Genomic DNA, 21,775 nt, shown 5'->3' with positions numbered 1-21,775 from the left:
CTGAAGGTTTACTATTTAGCAGTGTGCGGGTGGTCACCATATGTGTAGGCATCGTTGTAGCAGCCGGTGCAGGATTCAAACGTTGCCGTGTACAGCGCAGCAGGGATATCGGCAGAAGCCGCGATTTTCGCCTAAATGTGACTCAAGTTTTTTTTAGCACTTGTCGTTCTTGTGTCACATTAGTCTTTCAGGTATAGAAGCATTTTAAGTATTGCATTACGAATAGAATCGACGCAAAGGCCAGAAAAAGTTGAATAAAATATTGCTTAGTGACCGAAATTCTTTATTCGTTATATTGTTTTTCTTTAAATCAGATAAGTCGACACAACTACAAAAACTCCACATTTTGAGCTCTCTTCAAAAATTTAAAGGGCCGGGGTATCAAAGTGTAAAGACCTTAAGTCATAAGATGAAAATATTTTTGTAACGCTGCTCAAAAATTCCGCAAAGAACGCAATTCTATTACAATGAGATAAAGCAAAACCATTAAAAATCTCAGAAATTAAAGAGTATACAATCTTTAACGATTCCTCTTGACGCCACAGGGGGCCTACCCCGCTCAAGGGGGCCTCAATTTGACCGAATTACTACTTGCAAAGATTTGTCGAAGATGTTGCTTGACGAACCGGGGTCAATCTTGAAGTTCTCGCTGACTTGAAACCCTCGTAAAAGCGCAGCATCCAGATCTCCGGCGCTATGCGGCTGTCCGCTAAAGTGGCAAGTGCTCTTTCGATCAATACAGAAGGTGTTTGGCTGACACTGAAAGTTTTATAGGCGGCGATGGATCCACCCTTGCGATGTAGCACTCAGCGCCATCCCGCTCCAAACACTTCCTTTTGCACGTGGAGCAAAACAAACTATATGTAGGAAAAAGTAAGCGCTTTAGCGCGTCTCTCCAGCGCGCGACATTCCTCTCTCCTTCTTTTCTTCTTTGTTTCTTTGTTTCTTTCTTTCTTTCTTTTTTAACAGGGAGCTCCAAGATTTGGTCCGATAAGGCTTCGCGGTGGCTAGTCTTAACAACTCATACCGACGTCGGCATGTTACCACTTAGAGTGGGAATGTGCTGTTTCCATTTCAGGAAACAAAGTGATCACCGGAATGACAGGATTGCTTGACTTAGTACTTAGTTCGACTCTGTGTTGGCACATTTCCGTAACGGCAGCACATCGGGCCTGATCGTTAAGGCCTCTCGTAACGTCTTATTGCGTGTTCGGGTAACTACGTGAACACCCTTACGTACCGTGGGGACAACTCTGCCATTTTGCGCTTATGGAGCAAATTTCTCGCTTCTGACGTGCAGTTACTGAAAGCCCTCTTGAAAGAAACACACAAACTACGGCACTTTTGTTTATCTACACACACACATGTGATCTTGTTTGCTGATGAACGGGTGCACGAAGCTGTGTGCCGAGCCTTGTCACGCTTCAATTTTACTTTTGCTTTATTCTTTAGGTTTTTCTTGCTTCTCCACAGCAGAGGCTATTATCAGAAAAAATAACAAATAAGCATAAAATCTTATAAGGACACCTAATTTCGTTATGTGTTGGCAATGCGATAACATCGTCTTTACCAGAAGTGATGTCAATTCTCGTGTGCTGACGTCACTTCCATCCAGCCAGTAGGAATGCTCCGGTCTGGTGACGTCACTTGTTTCCAGCCAATGGGCCAATTTTATGACTGACGACTTACTGTAGCCCTACATGTTCCCTCATTCACCTGTCCACTGCGTTCTCAACCAAAGGCAGGAACCCTTGATTTGTTGTTTCAACGACATCTCCTGTCGCCTCGATAGATAATAATAACCACACGACACAAGCGATGGAATAGGAAAGAAGGACGGGGGAGACTAAACTGACCGCGCCAGCCAGACACGGGAGACTTCGTTCGCAGTTCAGGGAATGGCCGTACTAATGCCTGCCGTGCAGGAAGCTTGCTCCGCTCCACTTCGCCCTAAATAATGCATGAGACAGCTACGGGCTTCCGCGCGGGTGCTGCCAGGCATTCATTAGCCATTTCAGTTTTTCGCTTTGCTGGGAGAGACTTCAGCGTTAATCCTTTGACCGTCACTGACTGGACGGTGCTACGCTCCATTCAAAGATTTCTGTGGCTCACCTCGCATTTTTTTTTTCAATTTTCATTTGACACTTCTCCCGGATTTGGGAGTTCTGGGCATATACTAAATATTCATTGGCAGTTAAAAGTAAGGAATGCAAAGGTTACACGTCGAAAAAGCTTTCCTTTTTCAAAGGCTTTCAGACCGACTCTTAGAGGTTTTCCGAGAGCATAATTGAGGGAAAAAGATGTAGTCTCATTAGGGCTTTTTTTAAAAGGGCGTTTTAGAAAACGAAGAAAGAAAATATGCGGCCAACAAGCTTCGCTGTCATAAACCCTATATGCTATACTAAGAAACACTTTCGGGAAAGGGGTTTTGTTGTTAAACCTGGGTTTAATGTTACAGTGTGTAATAGTCACGCAAAAGAAAACTACCATTATTTCGCGCCGCTCACCGGTTTCTTCGCTCAGTTTGGCACCTCTTAAGTGTTTACTTCGCCTACACACTGTTCCCAAGAAAGTACAGTACTGAATTCTTCACAAAAAAAACAGAAATGAAAACAATTTCCAACCTAAAGTGGTGGTTTTTCAAGAAAGGAAATGGTGGAGTGATTGTCTCACTTCTCGGTGGCCACCTCAACCGCGCCGTAGGAAGGGAGGTGGCAGTGAAAAAAAATAAGAGAGAAAGGGGTGCCGTAGCCGAGGTCTCCAAATGAAATCAATGCAAATGAAGTGCACATTCAAGCGCATTTGTCATGACAAAAAAAAAATAGGTTAGTCTCAAGAGGAAATTCCTGGCACCCGTTTTCAGTTCCACTAGAATGAGCAACTAATTCGATAGCAGGAAGTAAGGATATTTTTGAAGAGGTCGGCGAACCGCTGTGCGGTGATAATGGCCACGAAAAGCATAAAAGATCCATTTATTTTCGTTTAGTTATGCTTCACGCATTGTTATCAGAGTCAGGCCAATACTTGCAATAAAGACAGCGCAGAGGCGCTCAGGCTAATAACGGGGGTAAAAAATAAATAAAAGCACTAAATTAAAGCTGCTTAGTGCACTGGCAAGCATCACCATCAATATCCGTCAATGGTGCATTCCGAAATTGCCGGCGCCTATCGCGCTCTTTCGACCGTCAAGCACCTTCCACGTGCGTCTCAACGGCTGCATGATACAATCCGAACCAGCCCACGCGTTCGGCGCACAGAGGATCGTGAAAACGCATTTTCCCTTACTGGAAAACGATGCTAGAAGACGGGGAAAAAATTAACTTGAAGAAGAACCAGCACCCGTGTTTTTTTGTAAAGTGCCTCTTGCTCTGTTCGTTTAGCCAGCATCTCGACGTGGTGGTGAAAATATAATAAAATTGTTTAGGAGGCTGTAGCAGCGGTTGGAGCTCTCAATTCGGGACCCCATTGGCGTAAGCTGCTGTTCGGGGTCTTTCAATGAGTTCTTTTTGCTCAGCTGCTGACACGGAAGACGCCGGTTTGATCCCGGCCGTGGCGATCAAATTTCGATGGAGGCGAAATACTAGAGGTCAGTGTACTGTGCGGTGTCAGTGCACGTTGAAAAAAACCCAGCTGGTCGAAATTTCCGGAGCCCTTCACTACGGCATCCCTCATAGCCTGAGTAACTTTGGGGCGTTAAACCCCCATAAACCAAAAACCAGAGTTCTTCTTGACTCGTTTCGTTCGATCTGGTCAAAGCTGCCTCCCACCCCTCCTACGCTTGCTGGTTTTTCTCGAGGAACATAGAACTTCAGCGTTAAGTTCCCGTAACCACACTACTTTCTCATGTTATGCAATATACTTTGAATTACAAAAGCCTTCGGTTATACTCCGCAAATTATTTAAAATAATTATAAGAGGAGAGGGGAACTGCTAGACACTAAATGTCTGCAGAACTTCAACCTAGTCTTTTTCTGCGCGAATCGCTGAAGTACCGAGAGACAGACGACACGGGGGGACTGAAGAAAGTCCGTGAAGAGTGTTAATCGCGTCCTTTTCTCTCGTCATCGATGGACGGACGTGGTGTGAAAATGAGCGCGCGTTCTGTTCTTCTGCGCAGCTGCAGCCGCGAGTACGTGGACCTGTACACGGAGCTGGCGGACCCCAGCAGCGACCTGATCAGCACGCCGTTCGGGGGCCGCTATTGCGGCCGCGTGTTTCCACGGCGGCGCATCTCCATGCACCGCACGCTCGTCATCGGCTTCTACACCGACTACGAGAACGACACCGCAGACGTCTTCCACGGCACCTACCAGTTCATCGACGCCTGTGAGCGCTGCTCTCTCTCTCTTGATTCCCCTCCTCGCTTTTGTTTTGTTTCTCGCTGAATAGAGGGGAGCACTTCGAGGCAAGCGCAATCATCTAATACCTTTCACTGGTAAACAAACTTTCTTTCTATGTTGGGTACAGCGACAGAACCAGCCACCATGAGAGACGGCGATGTCGATTTGAGGGCGGAAAGCTGCTGTTGGAGAAGTGATCCAGGGTTAGAAGTGTTCATAGAAGAAAAAAAAAATTGATTTAGTGAAGTTTAGCTTATTGTGTAATACAGTTAGATTGTAAAGACATTTTCGTGCCTCTCCCATACATCTACAATTCACCCGGGCCTGTGCCAGTTGTGGCCACCTTATCCCGCCTAACTACCTAGCCTCATCTCATTCACGACCATCGGTTATCTTGCCTTCTCATTACATGCTCCGGCCGTGCCCATTCCTTCCTCTTGATTTCCACTTGAGTGTAGCTAATCCGCGTTTCTTCTCTCACCCACTCTGCCCTTTTCCTGTCTCTCAACTTTACTCCTATCACTTTCATTTCCATAGCTCGCTGCGTTGTCCTCAAATTAAGACGAACCGTTTTCGTTAGTCTCCTCGTTTCAGTTCCACGGGTGAGTACTGGTAAGACACAGATGTTGCATACTTCTCACTCGAGGAATACTTTTAGAGAGCCGTTGATTATCTGAGAGTACTTTCCAGATGCGCGCCACACCATCCTTATTCATAAACACAAGTTAAGCACAAATTAGGGAAGCCAGAGTAGGCGGCCTATACCTACGTCTGCCACTACGAAACTATTCGTTTTCTCCTTTCGTATTATGCTTGCAAGAATCATCCGTTCTGCTATTTCGCAACGACAACCACTTCCTCCTTTATCCCTTCACCTACGGCGGGGTTCAGGTGTCCAACGATATGGACCTCCTTCACCGCGCGACGTCACGAAAATGCGGTGGCGCTGATGTTAGCAGCGACTTTCGCATGGTAGGCAAAACAGGTTCCGCTTGTTGTGCCTACCGCAGCTGCCGCAGTTACCGGCGGCTGCTTCAAGCCTGTGCACTGCAGAAGCAGCATATATTGACCAGCTGCGTCACTGCTGGATCCGCGTAGTAGCATAAAAATATTAAATTAGCCTCGATAGGTTTCTCGCGCATAAATGCCGCATTCGGAAACTGGCTAACAGGCATTGGACCACGGTAGTAAAGCGCGAAGTCTTGGAGTCGATAGGCACTGCCACTCAATGCACTTAATGCATGCAAGTTACTGCGTTCATTCACCTGAACTTCAGGATAGTAGGCTGATAATTGCTCAAGGAAAAAAAAAAGACATGTAGCTGCACACGTACTTATCACCTTGAGCCGGAGTGTACGGGGCGCCGACAGGTTCACTCGCCCCCAAGGAATGCGTTTTTTTGTTAATAGCACACCATGTTTAAATGGCGCGTTTTGCGACATTTAATAGTTACTTGAAACTGTTTCTTGATATGACGACGTAATTATTTCATTCGAGCAGAAACAAGTCTGGTACGTTGTGTCAATCTTGCGCGGTCGCGTTGGTGTGCTTAGAATAGCGTACCTTAAGTGTGCTAAACGCCATATGCTTTTTCATTGCATCATGCATGTGTCATGTTTCATGAGGTAATACATGATCGCGAAGCTTGTTTGGAAGAAGCAGCCGCAGGCGTGCTACTAACAGACACGTGGCGAGATTGAGGGGACGCGGCATGAAAGTGTTTTCGTTATTCATGCATGCGATATGTAACTAAACTTGGTGCAAATATGAAATTCCTACGCTAGTTTCAGTCATTCCTTTTATTTATAGCTATACCTGGCGCAGTTCTGGGTAATTATAATTAACACCGTCGTCAAGTCCCCCCAAGCTAGGTCTCAAATAATTGAGTAGATAGTGCGCAGTTTTTTTTTATGCCAGCGTGTGCATAAAGCCCTGTTCTGTATGATGACGCGATTAGTTGTTTTTCTATATGATCAGTACTTATGCATGGATAGTTACATGAAAACGTTTCTTACAAAAAATAACTAACACAATACTGCACGTGTAGGGAAAAAATCGAGAGATTTATTACGCTCCTCAACGTCTCAGGAATAGTTTGCGACAAATGGAATCATTTGATTTTCATGCGAATTACGAGGTGAGTGATCCAGTCGCAGAAAATGTGAGAGGTCAGAAAACGAACCTTAAAGTTTATTCCCTCGTTTATGGCATCTTCGTTTTCGCTTTGGTCAAAGAAATGCGGCACTGAAATCAAAGAAATTACCTCACATTTTTTGACGACCACACTTCTAAAAAGCGTAATTTATAAATTTGTACTCAATATTTTGCTATAATTTTTTCGTCACGAAACTAGACTTCAGGGCTAGGAAAGGAAATAATTCTAGAAATCAAAAATTTTCACCAAATCGACCAGCTTAACAAGAGGACAAGTCGCCTGGCTGGTGCGTGGTCATGCGGCTAAAAACAGCGCTAAGCGAGACAGGAGATCGGGGACACGACTCTGTCCCCACTTTTCGCGCAGCGCGACACGTACAGGGTTGTTCGAAAGTTCCCAGGCCACACGTTCTGCTTTTCTGCTGTATATCCTGTCACTTAGGATGCCGATGAAGCTGTCAAGGCATTGACAAGCTAGAACAATATTTCTTGCAACTTATACAGAGGTTTTGAGCTTCGCGGATGTCGTAACTGCCGAACTGCACTGCTCAAAAACAGACCCTGTGCCTGGAAACTTTTGACTGACCCTGTACGTATGTCAGCAGACGATGAGCGCATGTCTGCTCCGGCGAAACAACGCCAGCACTTCCCCTCACTACTGTCCCGAAGTAAAATCATTCCGGCTAGTGCAGAGTGTCAAAACTTAAAACTTGTTTTATTCAATGCCTAGCGCGTAAATAAACGGCAGGAACGCTTTCTACATGTTTACTACTAACCATATATACAATACACAGTGGCAAACTATTTCTCTTTATAGGCCGCACGTGGACAACGCGAGCTCGTGTACTTCGACAAATTACTAAGTTGGAAGCATCGACCATTGCTGTGATTCGCAGAAACCGGAAACGCGCCTACAAGCCTTGAAAACCCGCGCACAACACCTATCCGCGACGCCACTCCCCGACCTTTTGCCTACCACGAGCTCGCTAGCGACTGCAGCGCCACCTCGTTTGTTTACAAACATGCAGGAGGTCCATATGAGACAGATACTGCGCCATTTCCTTCGAACCCGACCGCGGCGGCTGCGTTTTTATGGAGGAAAAACGCTAAGGCGCCCGTGTGCTGTGCGATGTCAGTGCACGTTAAAGATTCCCAGGTGGTCGAAATTATGCCGGAGCCCTCCACTACGGCACCTATTTCTCTTTCTTCTTTCACTCCCTCCTTCATCCCTTCCCTTACGGCGCGGTTCAGGTGTCCAAAGATATATGAGACAGATACTGCGCCATTTCCTTTCCTCAAAAAACCAATTATTATTATTATTGGATTCGGATGCCACCGGTGGCATGTGGCTTTTTGCTTGCTTCTGCTTTCTAATCAACTGTCTTTAAATAATTGCCTTATTAATCTCCCACTGATTAAAGCGACAAATTTAAAAAAATCTTCTCTGCGCATTAGTTTCGGCGACTGTTAACTTCTGTCATGTATGTCATAACGAATCCCTCTTTTCCCTTCTCTTGTCTACTGTTCATCAACTGTGGCCGATTCTCTCGCGCGATATATGAGACAGACACTGCGCCATTTCCTTTCCAAAAAAAAACCAATTATTAAACCAATTATTCCGCACTCCCCCCCCCCCCCCAAAAAAAAAAAAACAATTATTATTATTAACGACAACCAAACATTTTAGACAAAGCATGCATCCGTATCAGTTTCCTTGCTCCTATCTGTGCCCGTGCGCTACCGCATTCATCTTCCCTTTATTTTGCCGCGGCGGTGGCTGCTGACCCGAAAGGCGCGGGCTCGATCCCAGCCGCGACGGTCGAATTTCGATGGAGACGAAATGCAAGAGGCCCGTGTACTGTGTGATTTCAGCGCACGTTAAAGAACCCAGGCGGTCGAAATTTCCGGAGCCCTTCACTACGGCGTCCCTCATAGCCTGAGTCGCTTTGGGACGTTAAACCCAATAAACCTAAGCATTTCTATTATTTTGTTTAATTTAATTATTGATCCACTCATTAACTCTTGAACAGTACAGCAGTCGTTGCTAGCGCAAATGGCTTAACAACGATATATAGTTATATCCTGTTAAAGACGTGATTGTCACTTGGAATACATGAAAATGTTTGCAATACACGAAAAAGCGCTATTTCGTGTATCGTGTACTGTCGTCGTCATTTCTTAGTTGTTTCGCGCTAAATGTGTTTCGTTTCCACGAAATTGTACTTATCACTGAGTTGAAAACCAAAATATCGATTAGCCACACGCGTCGGTGTACATAAATAGCGCACGGGCAGTCAGCTATGCCTAACTTTCACTTCCTGCTGTCATTTGACCGTAATGCACCCTAACCCAAACGCTGAGCAAAAGCAGGCGCAGACTGCAGAGCACTTCTCTAAAGCACACGCGTCACTGGGAGGCAATATGGAAAGCGAAATAGCAGTCGCGTAAAGGCCAGGCGAGACGAGGAGGAGGCAAAACTCAAACTGCTCTCTCAAACTGCTGCCCCCTCTCTGCCTCCGCTCTCTGCCACCGACAACATCCTAAAAGCAACGCGCCCACCCAGGGAGATGCAAGCTCATCGTGCTGTGCAGTTCATTTCTGGTGCGCCCGTCCACCGCGCTTCTTTTCACTTCGCTGTACGATGATTTCAATCTCTTTCAGCAGCGCCCCTCCCCCCCCCCCCCCCCCTCGCTTCTGATCTCCACCATCTCATCCGTCTAACCCCGCGTCGTCGCGCTATCTTTACGCGCTGAAAGCCAAGCGCTAAGCTGCCTGCGTCACACTTCCATTCAGGGAAGGTCTTTTACTCTCTCTCTCTCTCTCTCTCTCATTCTCTCTGGGTCCCGGAGAACACGCGCTGGTTGTTTCGAAAGGCCCGATTCAGCGAAGACAGGGACGGAGTTCCGAAAGTAAAAGTGTTCGCTCTTAGCCAAAGCCTGCTAAAATATAACTAAATGCGGCACTTATTCCGCCTGACGAATGGTAAATACGCGCAGAGACTAACGCTGTGCAGGTGGTCTATTTGCAATTATTCTTTAAGAATGTAACGGTTACTCATCTGAGTAACTAACGATTGTAGCAATACTGTCACTACCCGAGGGCTGACCTCTTTATTCTTTTGTTCCTTTGCGGCCTGACACAGAGAGCATGGCGTTAGTCACAAGTGCTAGGCGCAACCTTGATCAACGCCAATGATGTCATCTTTAGCCGAGTCGAGTGCCCTGAAAGACGCAGGTCGCTGTCAAGAACACCGAGCTACATTTCCGCATTTCGCCAGCCGTCGCAAAGTTATTGCGAAAACACCCTAACCACTTCATTTCATGCATTTGAAACGACCGCCGTTTATTATACGCTTTCTTTCTATGAATGTCTCTTTTGACGCGCTATTCCTATGGCAGTTTTCAGTTCTCCAGCTTGTCTAAATGTACCCCTGGTGCCCTTCATTCCTTCTCTTTAATCTCAGCTAAAATATCTTCAGCGAGAGTTTGCCCTCTAAATCACGCTGTTTTTGTTTGTTTTTGTTTTTTGTCACTCACCGGTACACCTATCCTGTTTTTTTTTCATCGTTCTCTGTGCTGTTCTGAGCCTAATTTGGAGCCTTTATGTTACCTGTACTCACTTATAAAATTTAGTTTTAAGCTGCGAAAAAATTCAGCGGCAGACGGAGGCAATAAAAGCTAAAAACCTTTACGTGCAACGTACATAGCGTCATAACCGCGACAATACAGGCCTTAAAATGTCAAAAAACTGTCTAGTGGGTCTCAGCAAATGCCTTACTCTTTACAGAGTAAGATAGTATAGCCGAACTGTCCTATATCTCGCGGTCGAAGTACCAATAAAATGACGTCATCACATAGCAAGGGGAGACGGCCCATCGTAATTGGCCCTGTGGCCGGTGAGTCATGACACATTAAACGACTTACACATTCATGACACATTCATTTTGGAGGCTACCTGGGTTGCTCTGTTGAAGGAACTAACGGACTCGAACACCTCAGTGCTACGTCTTGGTTGCGAGGTGGTTGAAGAGCCATCCGGAGCACTGCACTTAGAGGGCGACAGATGGATTTTCTACTGCCTCCAGGTTCTCTCTAGTGCAACGCAATCACAGTGGACCGGCGCTTCTGTTTTTCACCTCAATCGAAAAGTACACCCATCGTCGCTGGGACCGAACCCGCTCAGTAGGCGAACATCGTGGACTTCGCAGCCACCGCTCCAAGAAGCAAGAAGATTGCGATTCCATTTCATCTCACCCACGGGAACAAGCAATCGCGGCTTCTTCACTGAGCGCACTACCGATTAGTCTTCAATTTTGCCATTCGGTTCCTAAACCGACTGCAGCACAGTCTGATAATTTCGCTTATGTTTAGTCTCATATCTAGATTATGAGCAATCAAATCACAGCGAGCGAAGTAACAGCCTTCTTGTGCGTGTTTTGACGTCCCTCTTGGCTGATCGCAAAATTTCTTTTTAGCAAGGCGACTCCAAGGCCAAGATAACTGGTCTGTGCTTTGGTTTCTTCCTTTTATTCAATAACCGTACCTTTTTTTATTCCTAAAGGAAACCTTCGTGATATGTATTGGTTGGGCAGCGATCCATATTGCAATGTTCGATTTCACGCCGCAGTTATTGTCAGCGGATGCCTGCGCGGCCGCAGAAATGAGTTGGTCGGCCAGAGGGATGAGAGTTGCAGCCACACGCATCGCTGAAAGCGCCAAAGGGACTCATTCTTTCCGACAGTCGTGATATTCGCGGCTCCCGAAAGCCTCGCAAAGTTATCAGGTTTCTCCATCTTACTCCTTCTGTGATTTATACGATCCAGTACAATGCTCGAAACAACGCAATCATACGACGGACATTGGGGAAACCTTTTTTTATTTATATGAACAATAAAGAAGAGTTTGGCGCTGAATAGCTGCTCCGGCAACTACTTTTCACTAATTCATAGCAACCACTTGGTCCGACAATGCACAGTTCAACAGAACGTAAACACAAACAGTACACAACATATAAAACAAAGTACAAGCGCCAGGAAAAGTAACATTAATGAGCGAACAAAAACACCTTGAACGTTAAGAAAGCAGTACATAATGCAATATACATGAGAGATGAATGAACAAGGACAGAAGAACAAGGAATAAGCTTATTTACTCAGCAAAAGTAAATAGCAATGGTAATAAAGCACTCACAAAAAACATCAAAAAGAAACCTTGCATATTGGCGTTCTCGAAAAACTCAGAAGAAAATCATCCCAAAATCGTGGTGTAGCGACCCTGGAACTCACGCGGGAACAGAAGCCGAAACTGAAACCTGAACTTTCAGAAACATCTATGCAGGTTTTAAACGTGAAATGTCCTTTAATCATTCTAATCAGTTAACGCTCTCGCTCTTGCGAATTCTCGTGCGTTCGAGCATTCTTCGAATTTATTTCTGAATCCCGAGCAATCGGTTTTGGCCACCACTCACCACATAATAGTGCAAGCCGCGCGCCACTGGTCAAGCCTGGATCGAACCCTCGGCCTTTCTGTTCCAAGGGTGGTGTGCTGCCGACTGAGCGATCGGAGGTATGTAGCATGTTTGTAGAGGAGCTGATGGATGCTGGCGTTTTGTGTGCCGTATTGTTCAAAGAACAAAAGAAGAAAAAAATATACGCCGACATCTTTTTCCCGTTTTCATTTCTATAAATCCCTAAAAACAAAAAGAAAAGAAGCCCCGAGGTTTTTGAATATATCAAGTCTGCCCCGGTTCCGCAGCTGCGCGTGTACAACGGGCGGTGACTATGGAAAATCGCGTAGAAATTTCCGTTAGTGCGTGCTCGATCACTCCTATCGACGTTCGCGTGTCAGGGCTTCGCTTCCGCAGAAGATGGACCCACGGTTCGGTCGAGACTGCAGCAGGTAGTTCACTGTCTTGTTTGTTTTTCTTTTTTTTTTCTTCCTAACACTCTGCCGCCTTGCTATTGGCTGGCGTTGTATGACATGTGGATGCAATCACTCTAAAAGCCAAAGTCTCCTCGTCTTATGTTTTTCTCTCTCAAAAATAAAAAAAAAACAATCGCGATGCGACTCACGTGTAGAATAATTCGGTAATACCTGTTAGAACAAAAGTATATAATAAAAACATGATAATACGGGGTAAAATGCGCCCGACACTGCCTCTGCTAGATAGAAACAAAGAGTGTCAAAAACAATTCTTTTAATGCGTTATCCGCCGCTTCCGAACGCACGCAGCACAGCCGGTAGTTTCGGAGGCTTCTGCGCGTCAGGCTCCAAACGTGTTCGGCGTGCGAAACTGGCATTATACGATACAGAACAGGCTGTACCGAACGCACACGCGCACACATACACACGGCTGCACTCACATCACCCGAGCGGTGCAGCTTCACATTCCATCTGTTTCCTCGCGGAGCGAAACGACCTTTCTCTGCCGGCTTTGGCCTGGCTCGGCTCGAAGTGGCTCGCACAAAAGCTTATCCCTTTCGCGTTGGTATCGCAGAGAGCGCTGGCCTGTGACGTCTGCGACTAATAACGTCTGCGTGTGCGAACAGACTATCGACAACCGCCTTTCTCCTTTTGCCGGGCCATCGCTCCTGCTGGACAGAGACCAATGGTCTCCACAGGGTTAGGTCGTCTGGACGACCGTCTGCTGTCATTGGCGGAGACCTTGCGAGACAGACGTCACAGCGGTCATCGCTAGACCGAGCATCGAAGCCAATGCAGCATGATCAGAGGGCTCTATGAAGGTCTCCAATCTGGCGTGTTCTCTTGAACTTGTGAGGCTACTAATAGCTTTGGCGTGGTTTATTGTTGTTTCTGTTTTTCCTGCAGGTTTTTTTTTTCTTAACTGGAGCTGACATAGTACAGGTTTGCGTAGTCTGCACGGGCTTTCTTTGTTTTATTACCATCCTCGAACATCACTGCTGCTGCCAGAGCGTAAAAAAGGGAAGAAATTGCAGCCCTCGTAGGATGTGCTCAAATGAACTACTTAAACAAATTTTTATATTTTCATGTATATCTTTTGATCTTTTCGTTATCCTTGTGAAGTGACGAATGTTATGCATCCAAGTGTACGCATTCACGATGTTCTTGCCGAGCTTTTTCTGTTCTCGGTAGGTTTTGGATGGAAGAATGGTGTCGATAAACTTATTCAGCCCCCCCTCCCCCTCCTCTAAAGGCGTATTGATTGAGCTAACAGTGCTCTCGCTTTAAGTCACCGATCAATTCGGCCTCGTTTTGCCAGCTATCATGGGAGGTTTATTTTCCGGAGTGGCACCTCTAGTCGGCTGCCCTCCTCCACGGACAGAAGAAAGTGCTACCTTTTTTTTTGTTTGCAGTAATTTTTGGTTTTCTACAAAACCTTGTATCTCTTCTTTCTTCTATGCCATATGCCTGTGCTGAGGTGTGCTCCGTCACCGTGCGCTATCTGTATCAGATCTAGCTCCTCCTATTCAAGAAGCTAATTACACTCGGATGACTTTGGCGTGCTGATTAACAGTGAAATGATGCAACGCATTTGCTTCCTCCTTTCTTGTTCTCTCTATTGGTCCTATAGCGACCCCTTTATTGGCGCTGTGAAGCTGAGGCTTCCGACGCCCTCAGCGAATAACTCAGGAAGGGGAACCTTAAATGAACTGTTCAGCAGACAAATTCAGGAGGAAAGTAAAGGGGACAAATTTCTTTTTCACCTTATTGCACTTACGGAAACTATAGCGGTACGCGTACACCTCTAGCACGCGACGGAAGCGTCAGCAACACGGCAGTGGTGTGCTAGAACATTGTGATATCATCAACCAGACTGTGTTCTCTCGCAACGTCGTCGTAAGAAGGACTCCAGAGAAGGACTCGGCTGAAGCCCGACGACAGCTTCGCGCTGTTCTCTGCTCGACGCTTTCTTACCTCGTCGTCGCCGCCGCCTAACAGACAGAAGGGCTAAAGTTCAAGCGTCGCTCACGCTCTCTCGCGACCGGCTGCAGCGGCCCGAGTCGTCGCCCGAGGCGGCAGCAACCGGGGGTGCTCGACGGCAGAGCCGGCCCGCCATCGATCGCTCCCGGATCGGGGGAGGGTGCGGCGGAGGCAGCGGGGCACTCTCTTCCCTGCGTCCCTTTTCTCTATCCCTACTCCCAGCGCTCCCTTTCCTACCCTAGGGCAATTTATTTTTTTGCCTCCAATACACAGCGACGGCGGCGCCTCTAGCGACGGCTTCCCGAGCGAACCCGAGCTCCGGGGCGGCCTCTCGCTCCTCGGCGACGGAAGACAGACGACGCTCGCGCCGTTATTGCATCCCTTTCGCAACTGGGCTACTATATACGGCCTTGCCTTGCTCCTGCTCGCTTCTTCCATTCACTCCCTTCTGTCACTTATTTCTTTTTCTTTCTCACTCTCTCCTAGCGCTCTTCGTACTCACGAAATTCTTTTCGTCTTCCTTTACCTCCCCCCCCCCCCTGCATCTCACCCCCTTTTTTCACTATTTTCTGCGTCCCCCTCCTGGCACCTCGTTCACGGTCCTCTTTCTTCTGTCTAGTTGCCACCGCCTCTCCTCATCTTGCTTTCTCTTTCATTCTTCGTTCCATTCTCCTCATCCTCCTCTTCCCATCCTTCAAAACCATCGCTTCTTTTGCGTCTTCTTTGCGTGTCTGCTGGCAGCCGTCGGGGCCCCAGACCGTGCGGTCGTGAACCGCTTCTATAACCCGCATGCCAGGCAGGAAGATTACAATAGGGATGACAGATAGGCCGTTCCTGAGCCACCGCGCAGCGGACGACGCTGTCGAAGCCACACAGGCTGCTATGGCGGTGTCGCTGAAATTGAAGTTCTGTCCCCAGCGACTTACAGGTAATAGGTGGAATCGAGTCTCATATCGTTCATGGATGGCGCATCAAATTGCCGCCACTGCCGCCGTCATCCAATTGTTATCCAATAAAAAGGCTCATTTTTCTAAAATAGGCCGGGAAGAGGTCACGGGGATGCAATAGAAACAGAATGTTTTGTTGCCTTTTTTTCTTTTTTTTGTCGTAGCGGATCGCAAGCAGTTGATTTGCCAAGAACGCTCTCTACGAAGAAAGCGCAAGGCGTTCTTTACTCTTTGATGGGTCTGCTACTTAGAAAGTATCCACGTAACTCTGTACAACTCGGTTTAGTAAAACAGAAGTCGTAAACCTTCCCTACATCAAGCAAAATCAGGCAGAGAATAGTTCGCACCACCGACATAAGTAAAGGGCTATTCGAGTCGGCACAGAGCCTCGGTGACATGCTCGCACCAAAAAATGTCATACTTTAGATGGTCATACCAAAAAGGACGCAGCGATTTGCTATCTTTAACAACGGCGACGGTCAAATTTTTATCCCATTATAGTTATTACTTCGAGAAAACTGATTTAAACACGTTCCATGCAAGCGTGAATAAACGCGACTGTTGGTTTGAGATGTTACTATAGCGGCAATTTTCGGTAACTTGGTAAGAGAGCAGACCAAATACTGTTCGTTCTCATGCAGTCTTACCCTTTGTATGATATGTGAAGTCTTTATAAGGTGGAGTGAATGTGTGCATAGATGGTGACTGCGGGAGTGGAATATATGCTATTATAAGTGACTGTGCGCATAGCGGGATAGATCCGACAGGTTTTAGGACATTATTAGCATAGAAGTGACTCTACAGTGGAGCAATTGCCGGCAGAATAAGCAAGGCCAATTCCACCTGTAGCATTCAACACCTCAACTCAACTCAGCTCAACTTTTTATAAGGTGTTGGACGATAGGAGAGGGGCGTCAAAAAGCGAATAACATGTTTCCGTCGGTCGGAATCATTGCCAAGGTTGGTCGTGAATACGAAACGAAGGAATGGTACATATCGAGGTAGCTGCATAACTGTACTGGTTAGAGATCTCTATTGTTGTATGAGTAACAGAAGAGGTGGAGAACACAAGGATGGAAGGCAAGGACAGTATCAGATGGTTTTCACAACCGCTTCACGTAGCTCTCCGCCTTCAATTCGCCGCTACGAATTCTGTGTTACATTTTATAATTTTCATTCCAACATTTTAGCATAAGCAACGGGCTCAAAATTTGAGCGAATAAGCGAACCATCAACGTGTACTGGTGAGCGCATTTTTATCTCTTGGCAAAGAAAGTGGTGCGCGCCCTGTTAGAAGCTTGCGTTTCAAAATTATTTTGGAGAGAAACACGGGAAAGAAGACCGCGAGTAACACAGTACGGAGCGAAAAACTTCGAGACGCAAAACTGTTTCACTAAGTGGTGATGTATATTTACTAGCCACGCAAGCTCAAACGACCAGTGTCCACACCCCTCTGCCTGGACAAAGCGTAGTCTCCTTCCTATACATACGTAAAAGAAGAAAGAAAAAAATGGGCCGGCGTTTTGATGGGACGGAAGCATAAAATATGCAACGCGTGTGAAAGTACGCCAGCTAGCTCATCCGGGATGCGCATTCGCCACGCCAACGCGCTCGTGAACGATTCAGAAGGGGGGAGCAGGAGGGGGGGGGGGCGGTATGGGGGGACGACCATCTGCGTCACCGTAGCTGAGTTATAAGCAAGAAAGCCTGCCTACTGTGAAATTTCCCAGACGCGCTTCCTCGAGGCTTCTAGAGATGGCACAGACGGATAACTTAGCTGCTTGAGCATTGCGTGCTAGTCCGCGTTCTTTGACCACAAGCAGGCGGTCGACGTCAAAAAAAATCTTGTGCATTTTCAATTTCTACGAGTGAAAGAGTAATGTTTTATTAGTAAAAGGAGCAGGCCAGCCTGTTATTTAACGTTGGCCCTGCAGTGTTCGTTTCAAAGGATGCCGTAATGGCGCTCTTTGGGACATCTCCACAACGTGGGATTCTTTATCGCTCTCCTGAGATGAGGAACAGGACCATTTCTTCATTTCGCTCTAGTTTAAATGCGGCCTCTTCGGTCAGATACTGAACACGCGACTTCAGGGACCGTCATGTACACGCGTTATACCAATAAAAGAGCTAAGATGTCTTTCACGAGCCGAGGTGACAGCAGTGCATCGTCAGTCATTCATAAACTTTAGCTCGTTTGTTATGAGCGGGCAAAGTGAACTGCAGGACAAAGGCATTTGCGATTATCGCAAATACCTGCCAGCGACAGGATGCCGGGATTATTCGCTGGCCGGAAGAATGCAGAATTCTTAACCTCGTTACCACTCTTTATTCGGCAAGCCTGGCGTCTATATCTACCTTCCATATATATTGGCAGGCCTTTCAATAATACATTTCAATGCGTTAGCATTTTAAGGGCCTGTGCAAGCAGAAATGGCGACAACCTTCACGCGTGCCCGTGTGACGTTGCGCGCGGAGTGTTGTTAACCTCACATATAATGAACCTAAGTATGCCACTTCGGGTACAACGCACTTTCGTGTACCACATCGGATATAACGAAGTTTTAGTGTGTAAACTTCGGATATAACGAACCCCAGCGCCAGAAAATGCTAACGCATTTCAACAATCCACGTAGGATCGCTAAGTAGTTTTTTTCTTTTTTTAATTCTGCATCATCAGTTTGCGAGGCTTTTGCTTCTCCTTCAAGTGCAATTATCGATTACGCATCCGTCTTTTGGCCTTTCTTCCTGTGCCGTTGTCTTATTCAGCATTTTAGTCCCGAACTGAACGCTAGGGCATAATATCGTAGGCTCATCCTACTGATACCAGGCGCCAAGGTATGTTCCCTGAACAATTGGCAAAACAGCACAGCACAAACAGTTCAGCATACCTCTTCGGTCATTTTTTTTTTTTTGCATCACTCGGGATTTTTTTGCTCTCTTCTTTCAAGCAATCTTAGACACTGCAAAACAAGACAAATGCATGGTGTCACGAACATAAAGGTGTACATTGAGCAGCCCACGTTCCTTTCCAACTGCGTTTCTTCGCTCATATCAGCACTGGTTTGCCTTTGGCAGCAGGGACGACCGACCAGCTATGACTTCGCTTCGCTTTGTAACCGCCCTTTGAGCATTATCTCCAGAGCAGAAGCATGAGGTAGGAAAACGCGTCACGCCACTTCTCTTGCAGTAACAGGCTCGTTATTTTTTTTTTCTATCTTTCACCGAAAGGGCAATCATGTTCAAAGAATCTCTGAGCAAACGCAGGACCAACGATAAATAAATGAATAATAGAAAAGCCAAGACGCACCCGAACAGAGGAGAATGTGGTAATTGCGCTCCGTTGCCCTGACGGTTTCCGGGAACGCAGTCCCTTTTATGGGGATATTAACGCCACTTGCGCGTCGCCCGGGTTTCCTGTTGTCGGCGCTGCGCTCAAAGCATCTTCTTGCCGGGGCGCCCTCTTTTGCTGCTGGTGCAGTTCTGTCCCTTTCTGATCTCTCTCTCTCTCTCTCTATCCCCCCCCCCGCCCCCCTGCTGTATCTTACGTTTGTGTGTACACACAAGCGCTCTAGTTGCGACATGAAACTACTTCGCGGAGACATTGTGTCGAGCACGAAAGGCATTCTGATCAAGGCGCTTCGTGCCGTTGCTAGCCACGTGCCGACCCATTGCTTTCCTATTGTTTTGTTTTTTGCACCGGGACGAGAGTTGCAGCGTTGTAGTTTTGTTTCTCCTGTGTGCTCGCGAAGTGGAGAATCTGTGTCCTTACAACCAGTGCTACTTGCCCGTGCATATACAGTCGAACCTCGTTATAACGAAACGGTTTATAACGAAATAATGGATATGACGAAGCAATGACGATTCCCCTAGGAAGCTCGGTAAACACGGGCTATAACGAAACTACTGTTGTAATGAAGTAATCACCAGGGCCGTTCAACTTCTTTATAACGAGGTTCAACTGCGCCGTTGTCTAGTTTTTCTCTGTCGGCACATTTGCACACTTTAGTGTTCAGATATTTGTTTGTATATTTATCTCTTGCTTTCCTCCTCTCCCCCAAAATTACCAGCCCGCTTCCTGTTGGGCAAGCCGGAGCCGGGCTCCGTGTGCAGCTTCACCATCTACGGCGACCAGAAGCGCGAGGGGGACTTCTTCTCTCCCACCTACCCGGGCGTCTACCCCAAGAACCTCCAGTGCCGCTACCGATTCCTGGGCAGCCGCGGACAACGCGTGCGCCTCGAGTTCCTAGACTTCGACCTCTTTTACGGTGGCTCTCAGTGAGTGGTGCCCGATGTTTGCTTCCTTTTGTGGGGGCATAAGTGACGAGAAGAGGAAGAGGTACATTAGACGAAGAAGTTGCCTCGATAGAGTGAAGGGTATTCTGCAGCTAACGGCGTTGTTCATTGCATGCCGAGGAAAAGAGCAACAAATCGAGGTACTGCATCTCTGAAGCAGTTCTACCACCGAGCGCTTCGCGAGTGCATTTGCGCTTTCTTTTTTTTTATTGTAGCCACTCTTAATGAAGCTGCTGGTGTTCCTAAAATATAGGCTGCACTCAGTTCCGAGCGCGGTGGTTCGTGCTTCCAGTATTTGGAACAGCCACAGCAGTGCGGTCGGTCGGAATTTCCGCGTTTTCGTAATGCCTTTTCATGTGCATAACAATGAGATTTTAAGGTCATCTAGTTCTATAGACTTTCCCAGAGCCGTGCTCCCAGAGCCGTGCTCATGTACTCTTGCTCAGGGGATATCCTACAAAGAATCAGAGCATCCCGACTACTAGTACGAAGCGCATATGGTCTTGTGGAAGAGAATCCGCCTCGAATTCGGGAGGCGCTGGGTTCGATCCCCAGTGTCTCAGGATATACCCACAGAATTTCTAATGGTTACAAGATTTCCCTGGCCTGGTGCTCGGCTTCACTGGGGTGAACTGCTTGGGAAAAGGGTCTTGGACAAAGCCGTTGCGTTGACGGGCCAGTGATTCGTTCCGCCGTCAAACAACCCTAAATCTGCCTCGTGCAGTATAAGCCTATTTGTGGCCTCTTCTTTTTTCATAGGGCTGTACTTCTAAAGGGAGCCGAGTAGAATAAGCTGGAAGTGGGAGATATTGCTGAGCTTGGGATACTGAAAGGATGAAAACAGAACAGACTCGGGGAGTGTTGAGCTTACTGGGGCTTCTCTAGTCATCCCCAAGTTGTGACACCGTGGCCCTACGGTCGAATCAACGATCACTTCGATCGATGTACTGGTTTCTTGAAAACAGGATTTTCTGGGTAAACTGCTGACATCGGCAGGATGAATTGGAGGAAAATTTTACTGCAGCGTTGTACCATTCGTTTCCTTGCTTGCATGTTCGCGTAGTTTAGTTAGTTAGTTGGTTGGTTAGTTAGTTAGTTGATTAGTTAGTTAGTTAGTTGTTAGTTAGTTAGTTAGTTAGTTAGTTAGTTAGTTAGTTAGTTAGTTAGTTAGTTAGTTAGTTAGTTAGTTAGTTAGTTAGTTAGTTAGTTAGTTAGTTAGTTAGTTAGTTAGTTAGTTAGTTAGTTAGTTAGTTAGTTAGTTAGTTAGTTAGTTAGTTAGTTAGTTAGTTAGTTAGTTAGTTAGTTAGTTAGTTAGTTAGTTAGTTAGTTAGTTAGTTAGTTAGTTAGTTAGTTAGTTAGTTAGTTAGTTAGTTAGTTAGTTAGTTAGTTAGTTAGTTTATGGGGTTTAACGTCCCAAAGCAACTCAGGCTATGGGAGACACCGCAGTGAAGGGCTGCGGAAATTTCCTCCACCTTGGGTTATTTAACGTGCACTGACATCGCAGCCTAATGAAAAATAAAATCCTCAGATACGTGCGCCAAACGCCTGGTGCTGCGCCTGCTGTAGAAATGCATTATGATCCATCGTGCATGCAATTTTCTTGGGTTGAGCTGAGTTGAGTTGCTTCGAGCTGCTGGTACTTGCAGTTATTCTTCCGGCAACTGCTCAACCGTAGCGACACTTAAATATTGGTTGCAAGAGATTTGGAACAGATCTGTGACCTAGAACAACTACACTGCCACGCGCACAAACACCCACAATGGTCATCAATGGCTGCTGTCTTCATCTTGAGTCCAGATCAGATTCCTAATTGAAGGAATTTTAAAATAATGCAGGAAGCCTCCTTCCTATATGTCTGGTTTCGTCGCGTCTAAATAAAGTCTCGAAGTGAACCGTGCGGCACTCCTGCCCTCTTGAGGAACGCGAGTAGAACTCACTGCTCCGAGTTGTAATCTGGTCAACACATAGGATAATGATCTAGATTCATGTGCACACCATTTGATGTACTACATAGCATAGCAGTGACGTTGCCAGACCCCTCTTATGCATCCGCGCCAGTATTCGAGCAGATCCCGAGCGAGTGTGGTGCAGATGAGTGGCTTCACGTCTCCTTAGTCCCTTGGTCACCCAGGGTTGATTT

At 46.6% G+C, this 21,775-nt stretch overlaps 1 protein-coding gene across 4 annotated transcripts in view; it reads left to right on the top strand.

The window, feature by feature from the left end:
* Positions 1-21,775, top strand: part of LOC144098506 (cubilin-like) — a 247,792-nt gene that overhangs the window by 183,758 nt on the left and 42,259 nt on the right. For all 4 annotated transcript variants that reach the window (XM_077631195.1, XM_077631193.1, XM_077631194.1 and 1 more), the window contains 2 exons: positions 4,118-4,326; positions 19,410-19,617. In XM_077631195.1, the coding sequence (XP_077487321.1) occupies positions 4,118-4,326; positions 19,410-19,617 (417 nt within the window). The remainder of the gene's footprint in view (positions 1-4,117; positions 4,327-19,409; positions 19,618-21,775) is intronic.

This window comes from Amblyomma americanum, chromosome 7 (genome assembly GCF_052857255.1).
Source record: "Amblyomma americanum isolate KBUSLIRL-KWMA chromosome 7, ASM5285725v1, whole genome shotgun sequence".
Classification (NCBI taxonomy): domain Eukaryota; kingdom Metazoa; phylum Arthropoda; class Arachnida; order Ixodida; family Ixodidae; genus Amblyomma; species Amblyomma americanum.
This window is presented reverse-complemented; position numbering and strand designations above follow the sequence as displayed.